The 19,507-nt window shown below is 37.5% G+C and overlaps 3 protein-coding genes across 3 annotated transcripts in view; all 3 read right to left on the minus strand.

The window, feature by feature from the left end:
* Window positions 1-5,418, minus strand: part of LOC107589474 (histone-lysine N-methyltransferase ASH1L-like) — a 35,299-nt gene extending 29,881 nt beyond the window's left edge. Inside the window, exons 1-2 of the mRNA XM_016277924.1 lie at window positions 5,226-5,418; window positions 4,289-4,389 (exon numbers count right to left, since the gene is read on the minus strand). The gene's annotated coding sequence lies outside the window, so the exon portion shown is untranslated. The remainder of the gene's footprint in view (window positions 1-4,288; window positions 4,390-5,225) is intronic.
* A 4,371-nt stretch (window positions 5,419-9,789) lies between these two features.
* Window positions 9,790-13,263, minus strand: LOC107589476 (E3 ubiquitin-protein ligase RNF115-like). The gene is given in 5 exon segments (XM_016277925.1): window positions 9,790-10,752; window positions 10,755-10,842; window positions 11,886-12,001; window positions 12,893-12,986; window positions 13,198-13,263. Coding segments are annotated over 5 exon segments (405 nt in total). The 3' UTR covers window positions 9,790-10,711.
* A 6,027-nt stretch (window positions 13,264-19,290) lies between these two features.
* Window positions 19,291-19,507, minus strand: part of LOC107589477 (secretory carrier-associated membrane protein 3-like) — a 9,931-nt gene continuing 9,714 nt past the window's right edge. Inside the window, exon 7 of the mRNA XM_016277926.1 lies at window positions 19,291-19,302. Coding sequence (XP_016133412.1) covers window positions 19,291-19,302 — 12 coding nt within the window. The remainder of the gene's footprint in view (window positions 19,303-19,507) is intronic.

Raw genomic sequence — 19,507 nt, forward strand, 5'->3', positions numbered from 1 at the left:
ATTGGGAGGCAGTGACAGTTGAGTTATAGTTTAGATTTAGTGAGCCCGAGGGTAACTAGATGACGAGGAGAAAAAGCATTGGCAAACTTCATCTAAAAACTATTAAAAATATGGTGTAGAGGACTTACAGCAGACAAACAGCATCTACTCTTTTTTCACTCTACTGTAGTTATAGTTTGTCTATGCTTCTTCAAAACCAGCATTTAAGCTACAAGATTGCGTCATATTAAAGTTGCAATGAAACACAAGTAGCAATTCTTTTCTTCCATATTGTGATGTACACCGAGTGATTATTGAATAAGAAAAAAATGGTTGCTTGTTTTGGCAGCACAGATACAAAATATACTAACTCTGTGTATTTAGACAGTCTTCAGTCTTCTGCTATGAAATTACGTGCCCACGAGCACTGAAAGCCACAACCTCCAGCCAGCCAAAACACACTGCAGGACAAATTGGGAGGCAGTGACAGTTGAGTTATAGTTTAGATTTAGTGAGCCCGAGGGTAACTAGATGACGAGGAGAAAAAGCATTGGCAAACTACATCTAAAAACTATTAAAAATATGGTGTAGAGGACTTACAGCAGACAAACAGCATCTACTCTTTTTTCACTCTACTGTAGTTATAGTTTGTCTATGCTTCTTCAAAACCAGCATTTAAGCTACAAGATTGCGTCATATTAAAGTTGCAATGAAACACAAGTAGCAATTCTTTTCTTCCATATTGTGATGTACACTGAGTGATTAGTGAATAAGAAAAAAATGGTTCTATCAATGGTTCACTAAGTTCTATCCATCAGTTGTCAAAATGATTTCTAGATCTTTTTTTTAGGAAGTGAACTTCTCTTTTTTTTTTTTTTGACATTTTTGTGATTACTTTTAACCAGCTGGTCTCAAAGTGATTTTTTGTGTAATTCATCACATCAACCATGAACATGTTGTAGTGTCTACATCATTTTAGTCTTTACTTTGAACGATATATTTAAATATTGTGCATGTTCTCTCAGTCACAAAAAAGAAATGCAACTAATTTATTTTCTCACCTAAAAATGCCATTCATTTATTAAATGTCCCACTGTAAGCCGAGTGTATACATCTCAGGACCACAATAAACACAGGGGTGCCCAGACTCGGTCCTGGAGGGCCAGTGTCCTGCAGAGTTTAGCTCCAACCCCAATTCCCCAATTATGAACCAGCTAATCAAGCTCTTACTAGGCATACTAGAAACGTAAAGGCAGGTGTGTTGAGGCAAGTTGGAGCTAAACTCTGCAGGACACCGGCCCTCCAGGACCGAGTTTGGGCAGCCCTGCTTTAGAGGAACATGCACTCCTGCTGAATACATTAATTACTGCACACCAGTACAGGCCTGGACACCATTCAGAATTTAGGATTCATTTACAATATAAATCTTATATATTTTATATACATATAGATTTTCTTTTTACCTCAAATCAAATTTAGGAATTAGAGCTGGCTTTTCCTATAAACCTGCACACAACGCCAGTGCTTCTGAAATGGAAACAAGTGAAACACTTACTGTATGTGGCACAGAGTGGGGTCAACACTGCCTATTTGTACACAGCAGTGTGTTTGGAATACGCTTGGGAAAATGAGCTGCCAGCTAACTCGGATGTGACTCTGGAGTCTTCCTGTCAGTATCAGTATGTTATGCCCCACTGTGATGGAAAGTGGGGTGCAGAGAAGAGCAAACAGTGAAAACAACTTGTGAGGTGACAGGAGCAACAAAAACAGGAGTGAAAGAGCACTGCGTTTGGAAATGAGAGAGAAAGTGTGAATAAAAGACTGTAAGAAGGAGAGGAAGAAGGGGTGAGGGAAGAGTGAAATGAAGGAGAAGGACGAAGCGGAAGAGCACAAATGAAAGAGAAAGAGTATATTCAGCCGGGAGTCAGCGCTTTCACCTCCTCCTTTACCCTACAAAGAATGAACTGAATCAAAAGATGAAACAAGGCAGAGGAACTGGGATGTACGTGCTCCAATCCCCTCAAAGCTTACATAATCCCTCTTTTCTTTCCCTCAAGGAAATTTTACCTATGCTTAAAGTCAAAAGTCCATGTGGGCGCCTTAATGATGGAGATGACTCCAAACTTTGCTGAGAGCTGTTGGCATCTCATTATGGGTTCTCAGACTATCAATAAGGGCTAAAGCAGTTCTCTTCCCCTCTCCCTCGCCTTCCTGCCTTTTTATGTGTTCATTTTTGATCCAAGAAGATACAAAAACTATTATTTTCTATTGCTTTCCTTCTAAAGTGGCATGAAAAAACAAAAACAAATGAAATTCTATGCCTGTTGTAAAGATTATGACAGTTTGTTCAATTGTTTTCTATGAAAAATGATTAATTGAAAAAAATAAGCTCTACACAAAGACGGATTACGGACTGAGCCAATAGGGGCCATTGCCCCGGGGCATATGACAGCTGAGGGGCCTCAAGCTTAGATTGGCACAATGTGAAGTAAATGAAGTTGGCACAGTGTGAAATAAACAAAGCACTTCTGAACATCTTATGGCAGCTTTGATTTCGCATACTAGATGTAGTACTCTGTCATCTCTTTTTTGCTTTAAGTACACAGTATGTACATTTTTATGATGCTGATTTTGATCTTGTGATGGTGGTATATATATATATATATATATATATATATATATATAGATACAAAATATACTAACTCTGTGTATTTAGACAGTCTTTCTTCTGCTATGAAATTACGTGCCCGCGTTTCTTCTACGAGCACTGAAAGCCACAACCTCCAGCCAGCCAAAACACACTGCAGGACAAATTGGGAGGCAGTGACAGTTGAGTTATAGTTTAGATTTAGTGAGCCCGAGGGTAACTAGATGACGAGGAGAAAAAGCATTGGCAAACTACATCTAAAAACTATTAAAAATATGGTGTAGAGGACTTACAGCAGACAAACAGCATCTACTCTTTTTTCACTCTACTGTAGTTATAGTTTGTCTATGCTTCTTCAAAACCAGCATTTAAGCTACAAGATTGCGTCATATTAAAGTTGCAATGAAACACAAGTAGCAATTCTTTTCTTCCATATTGTGATGTACACCGAGTGATTATTGAATAAGAAAAAAATGGTTCATGGTTCTATCAATGGTTCACTAAGTTCTATCCATCAGTTGTCAAAATGATTTCTAGATCTTTTTTTAGTTAGTGAACTTTTTTTTTTTTTACATTTTTGTGATTACTTTTAACCAGCTGGTCTCAAAGTGATTTTTAGTGTAATTCATCACATCAACCATGAACATGTTGTAGTGTCTACATCATTTTAGTCTTTACTTTGAACGATATATTTAAATATTGTGCATGTTCTCTCAGTCACAAAAAAGAAATGCAACTAATTTATTTTCTCACCTAAAAATGCCATTCATTTATTAAATGTCCCACTGTAAGCCGAGTGTATACATCTCCCAACAATTCATTTATCTACTACAACATCCAGCTCGCAACTTGGCATCAGATGCCATCAGAAAGGACCACAAAACGACACTAAACACAGGGGTGCCCAGACTCGGTCCTGGAGGGCCAGTGTCCTGCAGAGTTTAGCTCCAACCCCAATTAAACACACCTGAACCAGCTAATCAAGCTCTTACTAGGCATACTAGAAACGTAAAGGCAGGTGTGTTGAGGCAAGTTGGAGCTAAACTCTGCAGGACACCGGCCCTCCAGGACCGAGTCTGGGCACCCCTGGTCTAACACAAGCTAAGCATTGGGATCTGCTATTAATCTGCACTCATATTTCAAACACAATGCGTCTTGGCTGGATGCTTTCCGACCACAAACTAAATGCCTAAAAATCTGGCCTATCCACTCAAACATCACTCAGCCAGCGGGAAGTTTAGTTCTGGTTTCCTTGACAGCTGTGTCAGAGGTCAAAGGAGGCTCAAAGGCTTCAGACACCACTTTCTACACTTCTCAAGAATCGACGGGAAAACTATAACCACGCAAAGGCGCGCGCGCAAATTGCACATGCAACGAACCCTATTGTGAGCGAGGTTAACTGAGGATGATCTACTCGCAGGTGCTACTAAAGCTTTCTATCAAACGAACACGTAAAACTCAGTGGCCAAAATGCCTTGTGAATGAACCCCGCAACATTTTACTAAACAGCATTACGTACTAGCGACAACAAACAAAGCACAAAACAAAACACTGCATTTCCCTCACTTGTTTTGACCGATGTCTTAGTAAACCAAGCACCTCGTTTAAAGCATTAAAGCACGTTTTCGGTCTAAATGCAGAATTAATTAACAAGTCGCTCACCTTAACAGCGGTCCAGAACGGCGTTCACATAATTTGCGACCAAAATCCTCCCTTCGTACAGAATAGTCGCTCGGATATTTATCTTGAAATCGCTGATGTCCCTAAAAATAAAGTAAAAGGAAAATACGGTCACATTCCTCGGAAGAACATTCCAACCAATGCATGGCCCAACAAAATATTCGTCTAGTGTATCTATCCAGTCATCCCGCAAAAATGAGCTGGAACGATATTGATCTAACGTGAGGCGCACTGGTCACGGTTAGCTAGCATAGCTCGTTAGCAAAGAGCTTAACCTTAAATTAGAACGGTGTGTCAAACTAGACTGTATGAAACAATAATAGCAAGTTATTAGACTGAGACTGTTATTACAAAGGGATGTCAGAATACCTTGCTGCCATTGCAATTTTGAAAGACAGATGTCTGTGAGCAAGGTAAGTTGGCTTTGCCCAACATCGCGGCTATAACCCCACGTATACAACGTCAACTGTCATTCAATTCACGTCTCTGTGTTGTTTACTACCCCACAAACGAGTGAATTCACTCTCGGTAGATCGTACCATTAAACCCATACTCTAATGATCTGTCCTGTCAAGCACATTTGTTGGAATGGCTAGCTAACCCCGCGGTCCGTCCACACGACTAGTAATGTAACGTAACGAAGCAGCGGCTGTTGGTGGGGCTCACATTAGTAAAGTGTTCCCTTCTCGCCCAGGCCGTCAATAAAAATCCAACAATAGCATAAAAACATCCTCGGAAGGACCAAAAGAAGCGGAATACAAAAATCTACCGCTCTTCGGGATGAGCCCTGCACGGGTTATTAAAAACACGAACTGTCAACAAAATGGCGGCTGCTGCGTTGAATCAACAGAGCACCCGAAATGGATCTCTCCCTCAAATTCTTCGCCCTCTCCCTCGTCTTCTATGCGGCGCTCGTTACCCGTGATAATCCGATGTGTCGCCCGAATCTCTCTCCGGGTCCGCGTTAGTCGAGCTCAGACGCGTCGGAATGGGCCTCTCTCGTTAATCGGGCCTCCATGTCTGCTAAGCCCGTATCGTTTCTGTCAGGGCATTCTCGCAGTCAGAGCGGGAGGAGGAAAGGAGGGGGAGAAGGGAGGGGGGAGTCGAGGGCAGTTGTCGAAGGCTGTTCGCTATGTTTCCATCCACCTATTTTTATACGCATTTTGGGATATCGCATATTTAAAAAAAACGCTGGGTGGAAACGCCAAGATGCGCATAAATTCTAAAAATCTCAAGTAGGATAAATTTCATATCCGGTAAGAAAACATGCGCATAAACTACGATTTTTTTTTTTACCGAATAAATTCCTTAATGCGCATCAAAAAAGTCATGTGACTTTGCGATGGGGCAGCATAAAACTGGACCAAGCACTGACCGATCTCATAAAAAAAACGCTGGGTGGAAACGCCAAGATGCGCATAAATTCTAAAAATCTCAAGTAGGATAAATTTCATATCCGGTAAGAAAACATGCGCATAAACTACGATTTTTTTTTTACCGAATAAATTCCTTAATGCGCATCAAAAAAGTCATGTGACTTTGCGATGGGGCAGCATAAAACTGGACCAAGCACTGACCGATCTCATTGCACAGCATCTGAAATGCTAGTTTGTCATTCTAAAATGCTTGCGCAAAGTCTCGTCAAAGTGATTTGTTATAATTAACTCCAAGAAATGCGTTCCCAAAAAAGCATGCTCCGAAAATAAAACAACATGACCGCGTTTCGTCTGCGCGCTCTGAAGCAAATACTAATGTATTGTACACACAAATTATATACAGCTTCTACTGCTGCAGCAAATTGCGTTTTCTTCGTGATGTATAGTGCAAGTTAATCAGGAAGGGACGGTTTTGTTCTCTTCAACTCCCTGGATGGAAATGGTGCTTTATTCGCAAATGTTTTAATGCGATATATTTTGTAACTTTGTATGGAAACACACGTTCTCCCTGCTTGTGCGGGGGATACAAATTCAAACAAAATGCATGATTTGTTTGCTTTCCTCGGATGAAAATGTAGAGCAATAAGACGTTTAATATTGAATTGCCAAAGCACGTTCATTCCCAAACCTGAAGTGTTTACCCACAGAGAAATATCGAGACTCCCGTGGGAATCATAGCCGTGAGGCGGGTTGTGTAACTGTATGAGTGAGCACTGAGCAGAATCCATTCATTAGGAGAGCAGCAACGAGTCCTTCGCGTTCACATCAAGGGCGATATATAACTGTAAAGTTTTAATAACCGTTCTATGGGAAGAGGGAAGTCCACACCACAGTTATAAAGGATCGTTCACATCGAGAACGTTAACTATAGCGTAGGTACAACGCACGACAACGTCCTGTTTATAATAAGCGCCAGTGTTGGGGGTAACTCATTACAAGTAACGCGAGTTACGTAATCGGATTACTTTTTTCGAGTAACTAGTAAAGTAACGCTTTTTTAACTTACAAGAAAATATCTGTGTTACTTTTTCAAAAAAGTAATGCCAGTTACTTTGTTTTCCCATTTATTGACTGACAGCTCTCCTGTCCCCATATTGGGAGAAATCAGAAGTGCAGAGGAATTGTGTGCACTGTGTGAACATGATGTTACTGTAGTTCTAGACTAAATGTGAATGTGCATTAATTCATCCCACTCACAAAAAAACAGATTTAGTATTAATCTAATAAGCGCCAGTGTTGGGGGTAACTCATTACAAGTAACGCGAGTTACGTAATCGGATTACTTTTTTCAGTTACTTTGTTTTACCATTTATTGACTGACAAGTCTCCTGTCCCCATAGTGGGAGAAATCGGGAGTACAGAGGCGTTGTGTGCACTGTGTGAACCTAATATCCATGTGCATTAATTCATCCCACTCACAGAAAAACAAGGGAATGAAATGAATTAAAACAGTGAAATGCAAACTCAGAATATGATGCAAACCTGCAATAATTAAATATGTTAAATAACACAAATGTATCTAATCCCATTTTATTAACCAATATCTTTGCTGATGACCTTTGATGATCCAGTTCAACCATACTAATAAGCAAAAATGACTTTAGAGAAACTAACAATTGTGCTTTGTTTTTTTATTGTTGAAGAGTGTTTCTTCTCCTGCGTTCTACTGTACAGACGTGACTTTACTTTTGCTTCAGCCTGCGGTTTATTCATTACACTTTTTGGTGTGAAAGGGCTTTTATATTTGCTATAAATAGAACTTCTTATATTAAAAACAATCAAGCCCTGCTTATATTTAAAAAGTAACGCAAAAGTAATGTAACGCATTACTTTCCATAAAAAGTAACTAAGTAACGTAATTAGTTACTTTTTTTAGGGAGTAATGCAATATTGTAATGCATTACTTTTAAAAGTAACTTTCCCCAACACTGATAAGCGCTGACTGAAGTTATGTAGTCTGCCGCTTTAAATGTTCGCGATTTTTTTTAAAGCGGGGTGGATTTTAATTGGCTGTCAAATGATTTGCTCGTTCTTTAGATCGTTCCGGAAGTTCCAACGTTTGGTGTGGACTTCTCTATTCTCCTAGAATTAGAATGTTATTAAACTATTTAGTTATAGTTCGTTAGTTGTGGTTGGTTATAATGTAAAATAAAATAATTATTATATTGTTTTTCTTAAATGCTCGTTTCTGTTTTACAGTGAAATATTCATATTAAAAAATAAATATACTAATTATTCAAATCACTTTTTTTTCCCCCAGCTGATGAACGATAGAATAAGTGACAGCCAATCAGAATTCACCTGACTTTAAAGCACTTAGGCTACAATAAACAGAAGGATGAACTATTAGATGTTCCAAGTCTGAAGGAAACCTGTTCATGAACGAAATGAAAACAAACAAAATGTGTATAGGCTACATACTCTCTCGGCCTCTTAATATATTTATACAAACAAATTAGTAAGTGATGATATGACTCGGTTGTGATTGTGAACGACTTTTTTAAACGAATGGTTGAGCATGACTCACAAAACAAAGTACTCGCTTGACGCCACCTACTGGCGTAACGAGTTAAACTGCAAAAAAGCGCTATTGAATGAGTATTTTTAGTTGACAGATTCAAGAGTCAGTTAGACGAATCAAAATACCAGCCGCTGTTGCGAAAGGGCAACCATTATAACATTTTTTGGCTCCTGAAGAGGTGTCGTTGTCTCAGTCTTTAACTACAGTAAAATATCGACACTCTCACGGGAATTGTAGCTGTGGAGAGGGTTGTGTAACTGTATAAGTGGGCGGAATTCAGTCATTAGAGCAGCAATGGCAATTGAAACCTGCTTTTTATTTGACCTTTTACTTTGTCCACACAAAATCCCACTGAACTTTTGGGTCAGGTTTGGAGGAGGAGGGACGGTGAAATACAGTTGCGCAATCCATATGGTTATTTTTTGACATTGATCTAAATGGCTGGTCAATTCTGCATTTACACAAGTGCCTAGTGTCTTAGTATAACATGTCAAGGTATTATTATTGCCGGGGTATTGCTTCATTAAAAAAAATATTAATAGCCAGCCACGTGACTTATTTATTTATACTAATGACGCAAAAATGACCTTGGTGAAACAGGTGGAAATCAAACTTCATGGTTTATAATATATAGTGAAACTGATGCTGTCTCATAATTAATATGTTAGGTTTTTAAGCTGCAAATGAGATTAGACTGACTGCATGGCATAGTGACGTGTTGCACATTAATGACAGAAATTAATTAGGAAGCTGGGCATTCAGCAGCTTCCTTATCATACAAAATGTAACGACAGATGTCATTTGAAACAATATGTGACATGTTATCAGTTAATGCAAATCTACCTCTCACAATATGCAAACCTTACGTTATAAGGTAAGGTTACAATGTACATTGTAAAAGTAGTATTACAATTTTAAACATCTGTTTTAATATAATTTAAAATGGGATGGCAAAGCTAGATTTTTAAGACGCCATTACGCCAGTCTTCAGTGTCACATAATCCTTCAGGAATCATTCTAATATGCGGATTTTGTGTCCAAGAAACATTTCTGCAATGTTGAAAACAATTGTGGTGATTATTATTTTGTGGAAACTGTGATACATTTTTCTAGGATTCTTTGAAGAATAGAAAGTTCAAAAGAACAGCATTTATTTGAAATAGAAATATTTTGTAACACTACATTTCTTTACTGTCACTTTTGATCAATTGAATACATCCTTGCTGAATAAAAAGTAATAAATCATAATATAACTTGTTTAATTCCACACCCAGCTTAAATAAAGTATTTGGTCATTTTGAAATTAAATATGTAAAATAAACGTTTACCTAAATTACAGTTTTGTCTTGTTTTTTATCATCATTACCATCAAAAAACCCATATACTTCACACGCTCTGATGCTTAAAACTCTGAAAAATTGTCTTAACAAATATTTATTTATTTGTCTGAGAGTGCAATATGTAACAGGTTGGCCTATGGGTAAAGTTATGTGCATTTTTCTAGTTATTCAATGTAACTTTTTTTCCTTGTAAACATTTTACCTTTATCTGTGTGATAGTGTGGTATAAAATTCCAAATGACACTCAAAATGTTCAAAGGCCATATTGCAAAGAGAAATCATGAGTGGGACTGTCTCAATATTAAAATATGTAGCAGTCAAGGAACCCTGAGGATTAGCACCAAGAGGATCATCAAGAAGAGATCTAACAGCTTCATAACTTGTGAATACAATAAATACCATTCTTTTTCTATCTATCCACAAGAACCCACAAAATAGCAATGTCAAACAGAAAACACCAGTGCAAACTATCAACCCAAAACATGTACAGTACAACAGACGAAAATTTTCACAGTGCAAAGCTTGAGTAGGTATCTAAATCTTTGCATTTCTATGATACCTTCCTAAGAGTGACGGCATGTGCGGAGCAGAGGTCATCCATTGACAGGTAAGGGAAAGTGAACTGTGCGCTTACTTCATTGTGAGGTATTAAAACAGGAGCTCTGAAGAAGCTATAGGGTAAACGTGTGCCGTGCCATTAAATATGCATATGCAACTTGAACTGCATCCCCTGAGACATCTGTATCATCTATCTCATTACTCGTGAGCTCCAGTCCTGCGGCCCGCCTAAGAGACTGTTTGTTCGTTCCAAACTGGAATTTTTAAAATTGATTTAACGCATCACATGTGTGCTGTGTTAGTTGAAATATGTAAGTTCAGGTTGGACTGTAAACATCAGTGGTAGGATTTTGGGCACAACTGTACATTGCAAAAACACATAACAGATATAACTGCTAATCAGACCGATACGGACTGAAATAGCCTCAATTAAAATGCGTTTTGAAATAGAAGGCACTCTTTTTCGGGGCTCTGTGAAGCACTGATGCACAGGGCTGTGGTGCTTCTCTCTGTCCTGATTGATCAGCATAATAAAGGAAGGAAAAGGAGGCTAAAGAGTCTCAAATGTGCTACGTTCCTCTACATTCGTCGTGAGGGAATTGCCCCTGGAGGTCCTGTCTGTGACTGGAAACCCCGGTCTTCACCATCCAGACTTTCCCGGCAGACAGGGCAGGTGTCGTGCTATTAACATAAAACAGTACAAATGAGGACAGACTAGTAATTGTCTTATTTCTTCATGTACACTACTATTCAAAATGTTTGGGTATCTATGATTTTTTTAAAGAAAGTAATACTTTTATTCAGCCAAGAACACATTAAATTGATCAAAAATGACTGTAAAGACATTTATAATGTTACCAAACTAACTGAATTTCAGATAAATGTCCTTTTTAATTTTCTGTTCATCAAAGAATCCCGAAAAGACAAAAATATTAAGCAGCACAACTGTTTTTAACATTGATAATAATAATACATGTTTCTTGAGCACCAAATCAGAAGGATCATGTGATAAGCCTGGAGTAATGGTGCAGCTTTGCCATCACAGGAATACATTACATTTTAAAATACATTCAAATAGAAAACAGTTATTTTAGATTGTAATAATAGGCCTATTTCACAATATTCCTGTTTATTTATTTTTTTGATCAAATAAGTGCAGCCTTGGTGATCAACTGACATTTTTTTTCAAAAGCATTAAAAAAATCTTACCGACCCCAAACTTCTGAATGCTAGTGTAGGTTATTTTAGCACGTAATTTAGTTTTACATGACACATGGTTTTCAAATATCATTAACATCTAAACACATTTCAAACCTGCCACCTCAAATTCATGTTTGCAGTATGACTGTGTGCAGTGTTGTAGACAGAAGACGGTAAAGTCTGTTCAAGTAACGTTAACCACAACGTTTATTGTGATCATAAATCGAAACCTGGCATTTTCAAAACCCACTGGAAATTCCCGAGGGTGAACTGGTCTTTGGGTTGGTCTACAAATTGACGTCACAACTGACCAGCTCTATGGGCTTTAATTAGTCCATAGAGTAAGGCTGTTTGTCCTCTGTCCACTAGAGGTCCTTCCAAACATTTTGCTTGTGAGTTAAATACGGTATAACCAACTATTATAAATGGCCGGGCTACCACTATTTACTAAATTAAGCCTTATTCTTTTAAAAACATGGGTCTGATGACAAAAGATCCAGTGCTACATTTTATGAGACTCACACCAGTTGTAGCCAGGGTACAATACAGTTGCTGTGAAAGTAGTGCAGACAGGGCAGCTGTCGGACAGATTCCCCTTCAGAGTACTCCTCTCTACACACAGGGCATTCCAGCCGGCATGCTGTGAGAAAGAGAGACGTAGAAAAAAAAAATGTGCACATGAAAAATGGAGAGAGCAATTGTTAAGTGCTGCTTGTACTGTCAAACAGAACCCTGAAAATTAAAGGCATAGTCCACCCAAAAATCTGTGTGATTTTAAAAGCAGTGCATTGTGTATGCCATATTCATATAAAAAATGACCATAGATTCATATTTCCCCCTCAAGTGATGAGTGATGAGCTACAAATCAGTTTGTTCATTCAGTTACAAATTTCTTAAAGGGACAGACCACCCAAATATCAAAATTCTGTCATCATTTACTTAATCTAATGTTGTTGCAACTTGTATAACTTTCTTCATTCTGCTGAACACAAAAGAAGATACTTTAAAGAATGTTAGTTGGCAAACCGTTTCGACTCCCGTTGAGTTCTGTTGTAATTTCATATAATAGAAGTCAATGGGAACTGAAACTGTTCGGTTATCAACATTCTTTAGAATATCTTCATTTATGCTCCACAGAACAAAAAAAGTCATACAGGTTTGGAACAACATGAGGTTGAGTAAATGATAGAATTTTCATTTTTGGGTGACTGTCGCTTTAAAAAAAACTTGCAACTGAATGAACGAACGATTTGTAGCTCAGCAATAAATAACACGAGTGGAAAAATGTGAGTCTCTGGAAACATTTGATATAAATATGGCTTCTACACAATGCACTGCTGTCAGAATCGTACATATTCATCATGTTTTAACACTTTCCAGCTCACCCTCTCCATACTCAATACAATAGTCTGCCAGGAAAGCAAGAAAAATGCTTCCTGGAGGTGACCAGAAATATGTGAACAGCCCTGTTTTGCTTTATAGCACTTAAAATGAAGTGTGCATGGTGACTCAGAGGATTATGGGAATTTACCAGCCTGTTCTGAGGAGATGCTAACGGTGGGGAGAGATGAGATCATCTCCTTCTCAGCAGGAGGGGGGCCGGTATTTTCAGACTGACCAAGCAACTGGAAGAGAAAAAAAAATCTGCAGCGGTTGATGAGCAGGACATTTCTAATGCTTCTTTAATTTCAGCAAGAAAATTCTATTATGTGCTTGACTCGAGCCTGGGGACAAATTTAAGTGCCTACAGGCAAAATGCTGTGAAGACCAATGAGGCAAAAAGGTTGAGGACATGAGTCATATCATCAGATTTTCACTGATGTCAGTGTGACTCACCTGTGTGATGACCACATCTAGACCTCCTTGTCTCCAAGAATAATCTTCAAGGTTCGAGTGCAGCATGCTAGACCGGAGGAACAGGTTATTGATAAATCATTGAATGGATTTATAGGTATTGTCTTGACATATGCAAATGAATGTGTTTGTAGGACAAAAGGGCACATTGAATATATTTAGGTGATGGGTTGATATGAATATTGTTTAAGCCCAGCCAAACCCAAAATGTGTTTGATTGATTGATTAAAGGGATACTCCACCCCAAAATGAAAATATTGTCATTAATCACTTACCCCATGTCGTTCCAAACCCGTAAAATCTTCGTTCGTCTTCGGAACACAATTTAAGATATTTTGGATGAAAACCGGGAGGCTTGTGACTGTCCGAAAAACTGCCAAGTAAATTACACTGTCGAGGTCCAGAAAAGTATGAAAAGCATCGTCAGAATAGTCCATCTGCCATCAGTGGTTCAACCGTAACGTTATGAAGCGACAAGAATACTTTTTGTACGCAAAGAAAACAAAAATAAACGCAAGCGTAAATCACCGTAGTGCCATTTTGGAGAATATCCACTGAACGCAAGCAGCGTACGCTCTTCTGTGTCGGCCGCGCCACACGGATGCGCTGTTTTCGTTCAAATCAAAGCGTAAATACACGAAGACATTTTCATTTTGGAGTGGAGTATCCCTTTAAAAGGAATGTTATTTATGGAACATATTGGGCCTCATTTACTAAACGAACATACGACAGAAAATTGGGCGTACGGTCGTTTCAATGCAAAACTTGGAATTTATTAATATGGACGTGAGCGGTGGCTGCGATCAAATCTCACATCTGGTCTCAGCTCGTGTACGCAAGTTTTTGAGTTACCTTAACTTGCACGCAGCATAGTAAATATGGTGGAGAATTGTAGAATGACAGCATTTTGTTCATTTTAATTTTACCGACCGTCAAACGAAGCTCATTAGTCGATCGTTAACCAGTAAGATTAGAATGTCTTTTTTGTTTTTAGCTTTATATGTGCGAATAGAAGCGTAAACAAGACCATGAGGATTCAATCGTCGCATCATGCACCTGCAGCGCTTTGCACGATCATTGCATTGGCGGCATACGAATGTTTCATGAATCACACGTGGACTCTGTCGTAAATTGATTTGTGAGTTAGATTGATAAATGAGGCCCATTGTACCTAAAAGAATGACAGTAAACCACAAAACACACAAATATCATTTCTATTTAAATGAACTGTTGTCTATTTTTGTATATATTTTAAAATGTAATTTATTCCTGTGATGGTAAAGCTGAATTTTCAGCAGCCATTACTCCAGTCTTTAGAGTCACAGAATCTATTTCTTCTTCTTATCAATGTCAAAAACAGTTTTGCTGTTTAATATGATTTGTGTAAAAGATGATCCATCTTTTGGACCAGATACATTACTAGGTAAAAGTTACTAACTAATAGCTAACGCTTATGAGACAAGAGGTGGTCTTCCTCAAGGGGAAAAATTCAAATCTTAAAACTTTGTTTTATTAGAAGCATTTGTATGTGTAAAAGTAATCCGTAATGAAGAATTATTTTTAAAATGTTAGACAATTCATTGATTAAAATGTGTGGATTCCCTGGCTGATTCAATTAAAACATTTTGAGGAATATTTTAGTCTCCTTTCTCATCATATTTTCAAGGTGCTTAAAATAGTCAAGACTGATTATTTTTATTATTTTTTTGTTTTTTGTTAGCAGGATACTGTCCTAAATTTTTAATTAGTCAAATTAGTCAAGTCAAATCCCAATACAAAGTAAAAAAGATAAAAACAAGACGCATCATGCACCTGCAGCGCTTCTGTGAAAGGAGAAAAACAGAAACTAAGTCTATAAAAGGAATAAAATAAATAGGATCACACAAAATATATAATAGGCTATAATATAATTAACAGATTAACAAAAGGGGGAAAAAACACTGTGCAAAAAAATATAGGCTACGCTCGGTTTTGTGACACTCTTAATGCATTTTCTTTCTTTTCTTCATATCTTTATTTGTTTAAATCCACAGGTGCACAACATTAGTTCTACCGTTACCTGACATTTCAGCCATTCATCATCAAACTAAAATGCAGTCAACCAAACAAAAGTTACACTGTTTATTTTAAAAGGTTCGCTGTAAAATCAGCAAAGGAAAAGACAAAAGGCTCATAGAGAAACAAAACCATGACTGACCCCCCCTTAAGGAATCGTTTCCTTTTATATACTGTATATATATTGTAATTACAAATAATAACACATTTTAAAGTAGAAAGGCTTAAATACTATTAGAGTTATTTTAGCATATTATAGATTTTTTTAAATATTTTTAATTAGATTTTATTTTCATTTAAATGTAAGGTTTTTTGTAAGTCTGTTATGTGCTCCTGTCATTTTGATTAATTTTAGTTTTATAAAATATTACTATTTCGATTTAATTAATTTTTATTTTAGTTTTTACTTTAAAAATGTATTTCCACTTTTTATTAATTAATGTTATTGCTTTTATTGCTTTGGCAAGGCTACATTTTCCCCCCCAAAAATTCAAAAAACATTTTCTAAAAATTGTTTTCATAGTTTTAGTTAATGATATACAGGTGCATCTAAAAAAATTAGAATATCGTGAAAAAGTAAAATTTCAAAAAGTTAAACTTTCATATATTCTAGATTCATTACATGTAAAGTACAACATTTCAAAAGTTTTTTCATTTTAATTTTGATGATTAGAGCTTTTAGCTCATGAAAGTCAAAAATCCAGTATCTCAAAATATTAGAATATTTACATTTGAGTTTCATTAAATGATAATCCCTACAGTATAAATCCCGGGTATCTCTTGTTCTTTCAAACCACAATAAAGGGGAAAACTGCTGACTTGGCAATGGTCCAGAAGACAATCATTGACACCCTCCACAAAGAGGGTAAGTCACAAAAGGTCATTACTGAAAGGGGTGTCTGTTAACAGAGTGCTGTATCAAAGCATATTAAATGCAAAATTGACTGGAAGGAAGAAAATTTGCAGGAAAAGGTGCTTTCAAACCACAATAAAGGGGAAAACTGCTGACTTGGCAATGGTCCAGAAGACAATCATTGACACCCTCCACAAAGAGGGTAAGCCACAGAAGGTGTAATATATATATATATATATATATATATATATATGTATATATGTTGCTCAAATGATCAGTTATAGGCAGGCTGTGTGAAAAACAATATAGCCATGTCATCACCGCCTACAGCAGCAGCACCATCTCGACTCTGAAGAAGACTAATGAAACACGTTTTACGCATTGTAAATGACAAACATCATAATTACAAAGGATATATATTGTCTAAGTTGAGTAAACAGAGGTGTATGGAATTACAGTATTTGAAAAAAAAAACATTTCAGTCTTGATCATTAGTTACTGACATAAAAGCAAAACTTACTTTGAGTTCTCGGACTCAATGAAGCCAGATTTACATCTGGGACAAACATATTCCTGTTCAAACGCACATTATTACAATGTTTATCTGTCATAAAAATGTTTATCTGTAATATCAGATCTAACCAACTGCATCTAAGTTCTGATGTTGACTCAAGTTTTTTTTTTTAAATATGGGCTTATGTGTTTGCCCTAGTGAAAAAATAAATGCTATAATGTATTTGAAATTTATTTCATGCTAAGTGTACTACAAATACATGTATATCTTTCTGTATACTTAATAAAAATACCCTGCAATTGTACTTTTGGTATACTTCAAGTCTGCTAAATTGGAACAACTAATTTTGTACTTAATGCACTTTAATTGTGTGGAAGTAGTGCTGAAGTCCAACTAAATATATACTGAAGTATATTCTGCATTTAAAGACCGATATTATTCAAAGACCATACAATCCTCATCAATAGTCACATTAAAGGGGTCCTATTATGCTTTTTCACTTTTTTAATTTTAGTCAGTGTGTAGTGTGTATGTTTGGGCATAAAAAAGATCTAGAAAGTTACAAATCTCAAAGTCCACTCCAAAGGGAGATATTTCGTTTTTTTTAAATCTCTTTTCAAGAACTACAACGAACGGCTCGTTTGGACTACAGCGAAGAAGAAGAGCTGCTGCAGAGTTAGTCCATCAGAGAAAACCAAGAAGAAGAGCTGCTGCAGAGTTAGTGCATCAGAGAAAACCAAGAAGAAAAGCAAGAAGAAGTGCTGCTGCAGAGTTAGTGCATCAGAGAAAACCAAGAAGAAAACCGCGTGGCGTGGCGTGACGCGACGCTGCGCTTCTCGTCCGGTGCGCGACTGCCTGAAACGCAGTTTTTTTCACCTCCGTGCCCAAACGTCTTTGTTTGGGCTTCCGAAAGCAGATGATGTCAGGAAACAGTGGTTGCAATTCATTTTTTAACTCTGTTGCTGAGCATTATAACCCCAATTTGCTATTGTGTCCTGTGCATTTTACTGAGGACAGCTTCCACAACACAAGGGAGTACAGTGCCAGATTTGCCCAAAAGCTTTTGTTGAAAGACGGAGCAAGGGGCGGGGCAGTACTGAAACACCGTCTAAGCTGTTCGCCAATCACAACGCACTGGGACAGCTAACCAATCACAACACATTTTGTTTTTCGGAAGGCGGACCTTCATCAAAGCCAGAACTAATCGAGCCGTTTGTGCCAGACTGGGGAGAAAGGTATTTTAATAATGTAAATTATGTGAAAAATAATGTGTTTTTTGAACCACCAAGCATGAGAGCATGTTCTAGTACACCCCCAAAACATTATCAAGACTTTGTAAAAGAGCATAATAGGACCCCTTTAAATGACCTGCAAGCATCCCCTTTTATGTCAGACAACCTGTCCAGGACCTGCACACCTGCCAATCAGTGGCATGTGTGTTTCTACTTCAACAGGGTTGCAGACGGTCGAGGCTGTGCTAAATTTGGCATTAACTCATAAACTTGGATACCGAATTCCTCGCAACCATGGCATTCATCACACACTCTTTAAAACGTTTAGTTACGTGAACCACATTCCCATAGTCCTACACCAATGCGCGTGAAGATCGTGAACTCATACAAACGCTACATGTATATGAATGATAGAATACTGTAAGTTAACGTTAGTGCTTCTACTGCAAGTTATCACTGTGAGAAGGAAAAATTAAGTCACGGGGCAAGCACACAAAACGCATGGGTTTTCATTAACTAAGTGTTGCTGTGTACTTACAGGCAGCTTGGGGTCGATTTCACCTCTACAGCAGTGACAGAAGAACCGCGGTCGCAGAGCAGCAGCAGCGGCCTCCGCCAAAGGAGCGTCGGTTGACAAGGAGACGCGTAGTTTAGATCAGAATCAGAGCCGTTGAGAAACATGCATGTCTATGTTGAGAACCGTCTCGATCAGGCTACTTGATATCCACGAGTTCCCAAACGGTAAAGCTTTATTAATTCAACAAATTAATTTGAAACATCGCACTATTTATAATAATTTCCTGAGAGAAAGTATGTTTTCATATACTTGAAAATAGAAAATATTTTCAAGCGTATCGTAATGAAATGTCCTCTAACGACCTTACCTGACTGTTACGGTTTTTTTTTAATTGATATAAAATTAAGATAATAAAATAAACATATAATGACTTTGAAGATACTTGTATAACAACAACAAAAGAAAAATATAAAATTAAATAAATTCACAAAACATTCTACAGCTGTTGGCTTCTAAACAGAAATTAATCAATCAATCAATCTGACCACGGCGCACGTCTTAGCCTATCAGAAAACAAGATGGTGACTCTCTGCCAATAGATAGGTTTGTAAACATTCAGGATGCGCGCGCATCATGGTTGCAGAAACCCCGGGAGAGATAGCCTTTAGGGCTAGAGAATTTCACGGATAGGGTACAAAATAGTTAGGTTTAAAAAGATTATAAGTAATATTGATTAGATGTCATTTTCAAAATGTTCTCAGCATATTACAAGAGCTTGTCACCCAGCGATAAGCACTGTTATTCAACGAAATTGACGTTAGAGCGTGGGATAGTCTTACAGATCCGAAACAGGGATGAAGGTTTTTGTGGGCGGAGCCTATTTGGAGGCAGAGAATGACGGGTTTCAAGTGGCAGTCTATGGAGCCATGGAATAAAAGAATTTAAAAAAGGTCAATTTGATTTTATATTTCAAAATTCTGACTTTATTCTCGCAATTCCGAGATTATATCTCACAATTCTAATAAGGAAAAACAACTCGTCATTCTCTCTTTTCCCCTCAGCTCTTCTAGCTTTTTTCCCTCAGATTTGACAAACTCACTATTTTTGAGTTAAGTCGAGTT

This window comes from Sinocyclocheilus grahami, unplaced genomic scaffold, assembly GCF_001515645.1.
Source record: "Sinocyclocheilus grahami isolate Dianchi unplaced genomic scaffold, SAMN03320097.WGS_v1.1 scaffold116.1, whole genome shotgun sequence".
Lineage (NCBI taxonomy): Eukaryota > Metazoa > Chordata > Actinopteri > Cypriniformes > Cyprinidae > Sinocyclocheilus > Sinocyclocheilus grahami.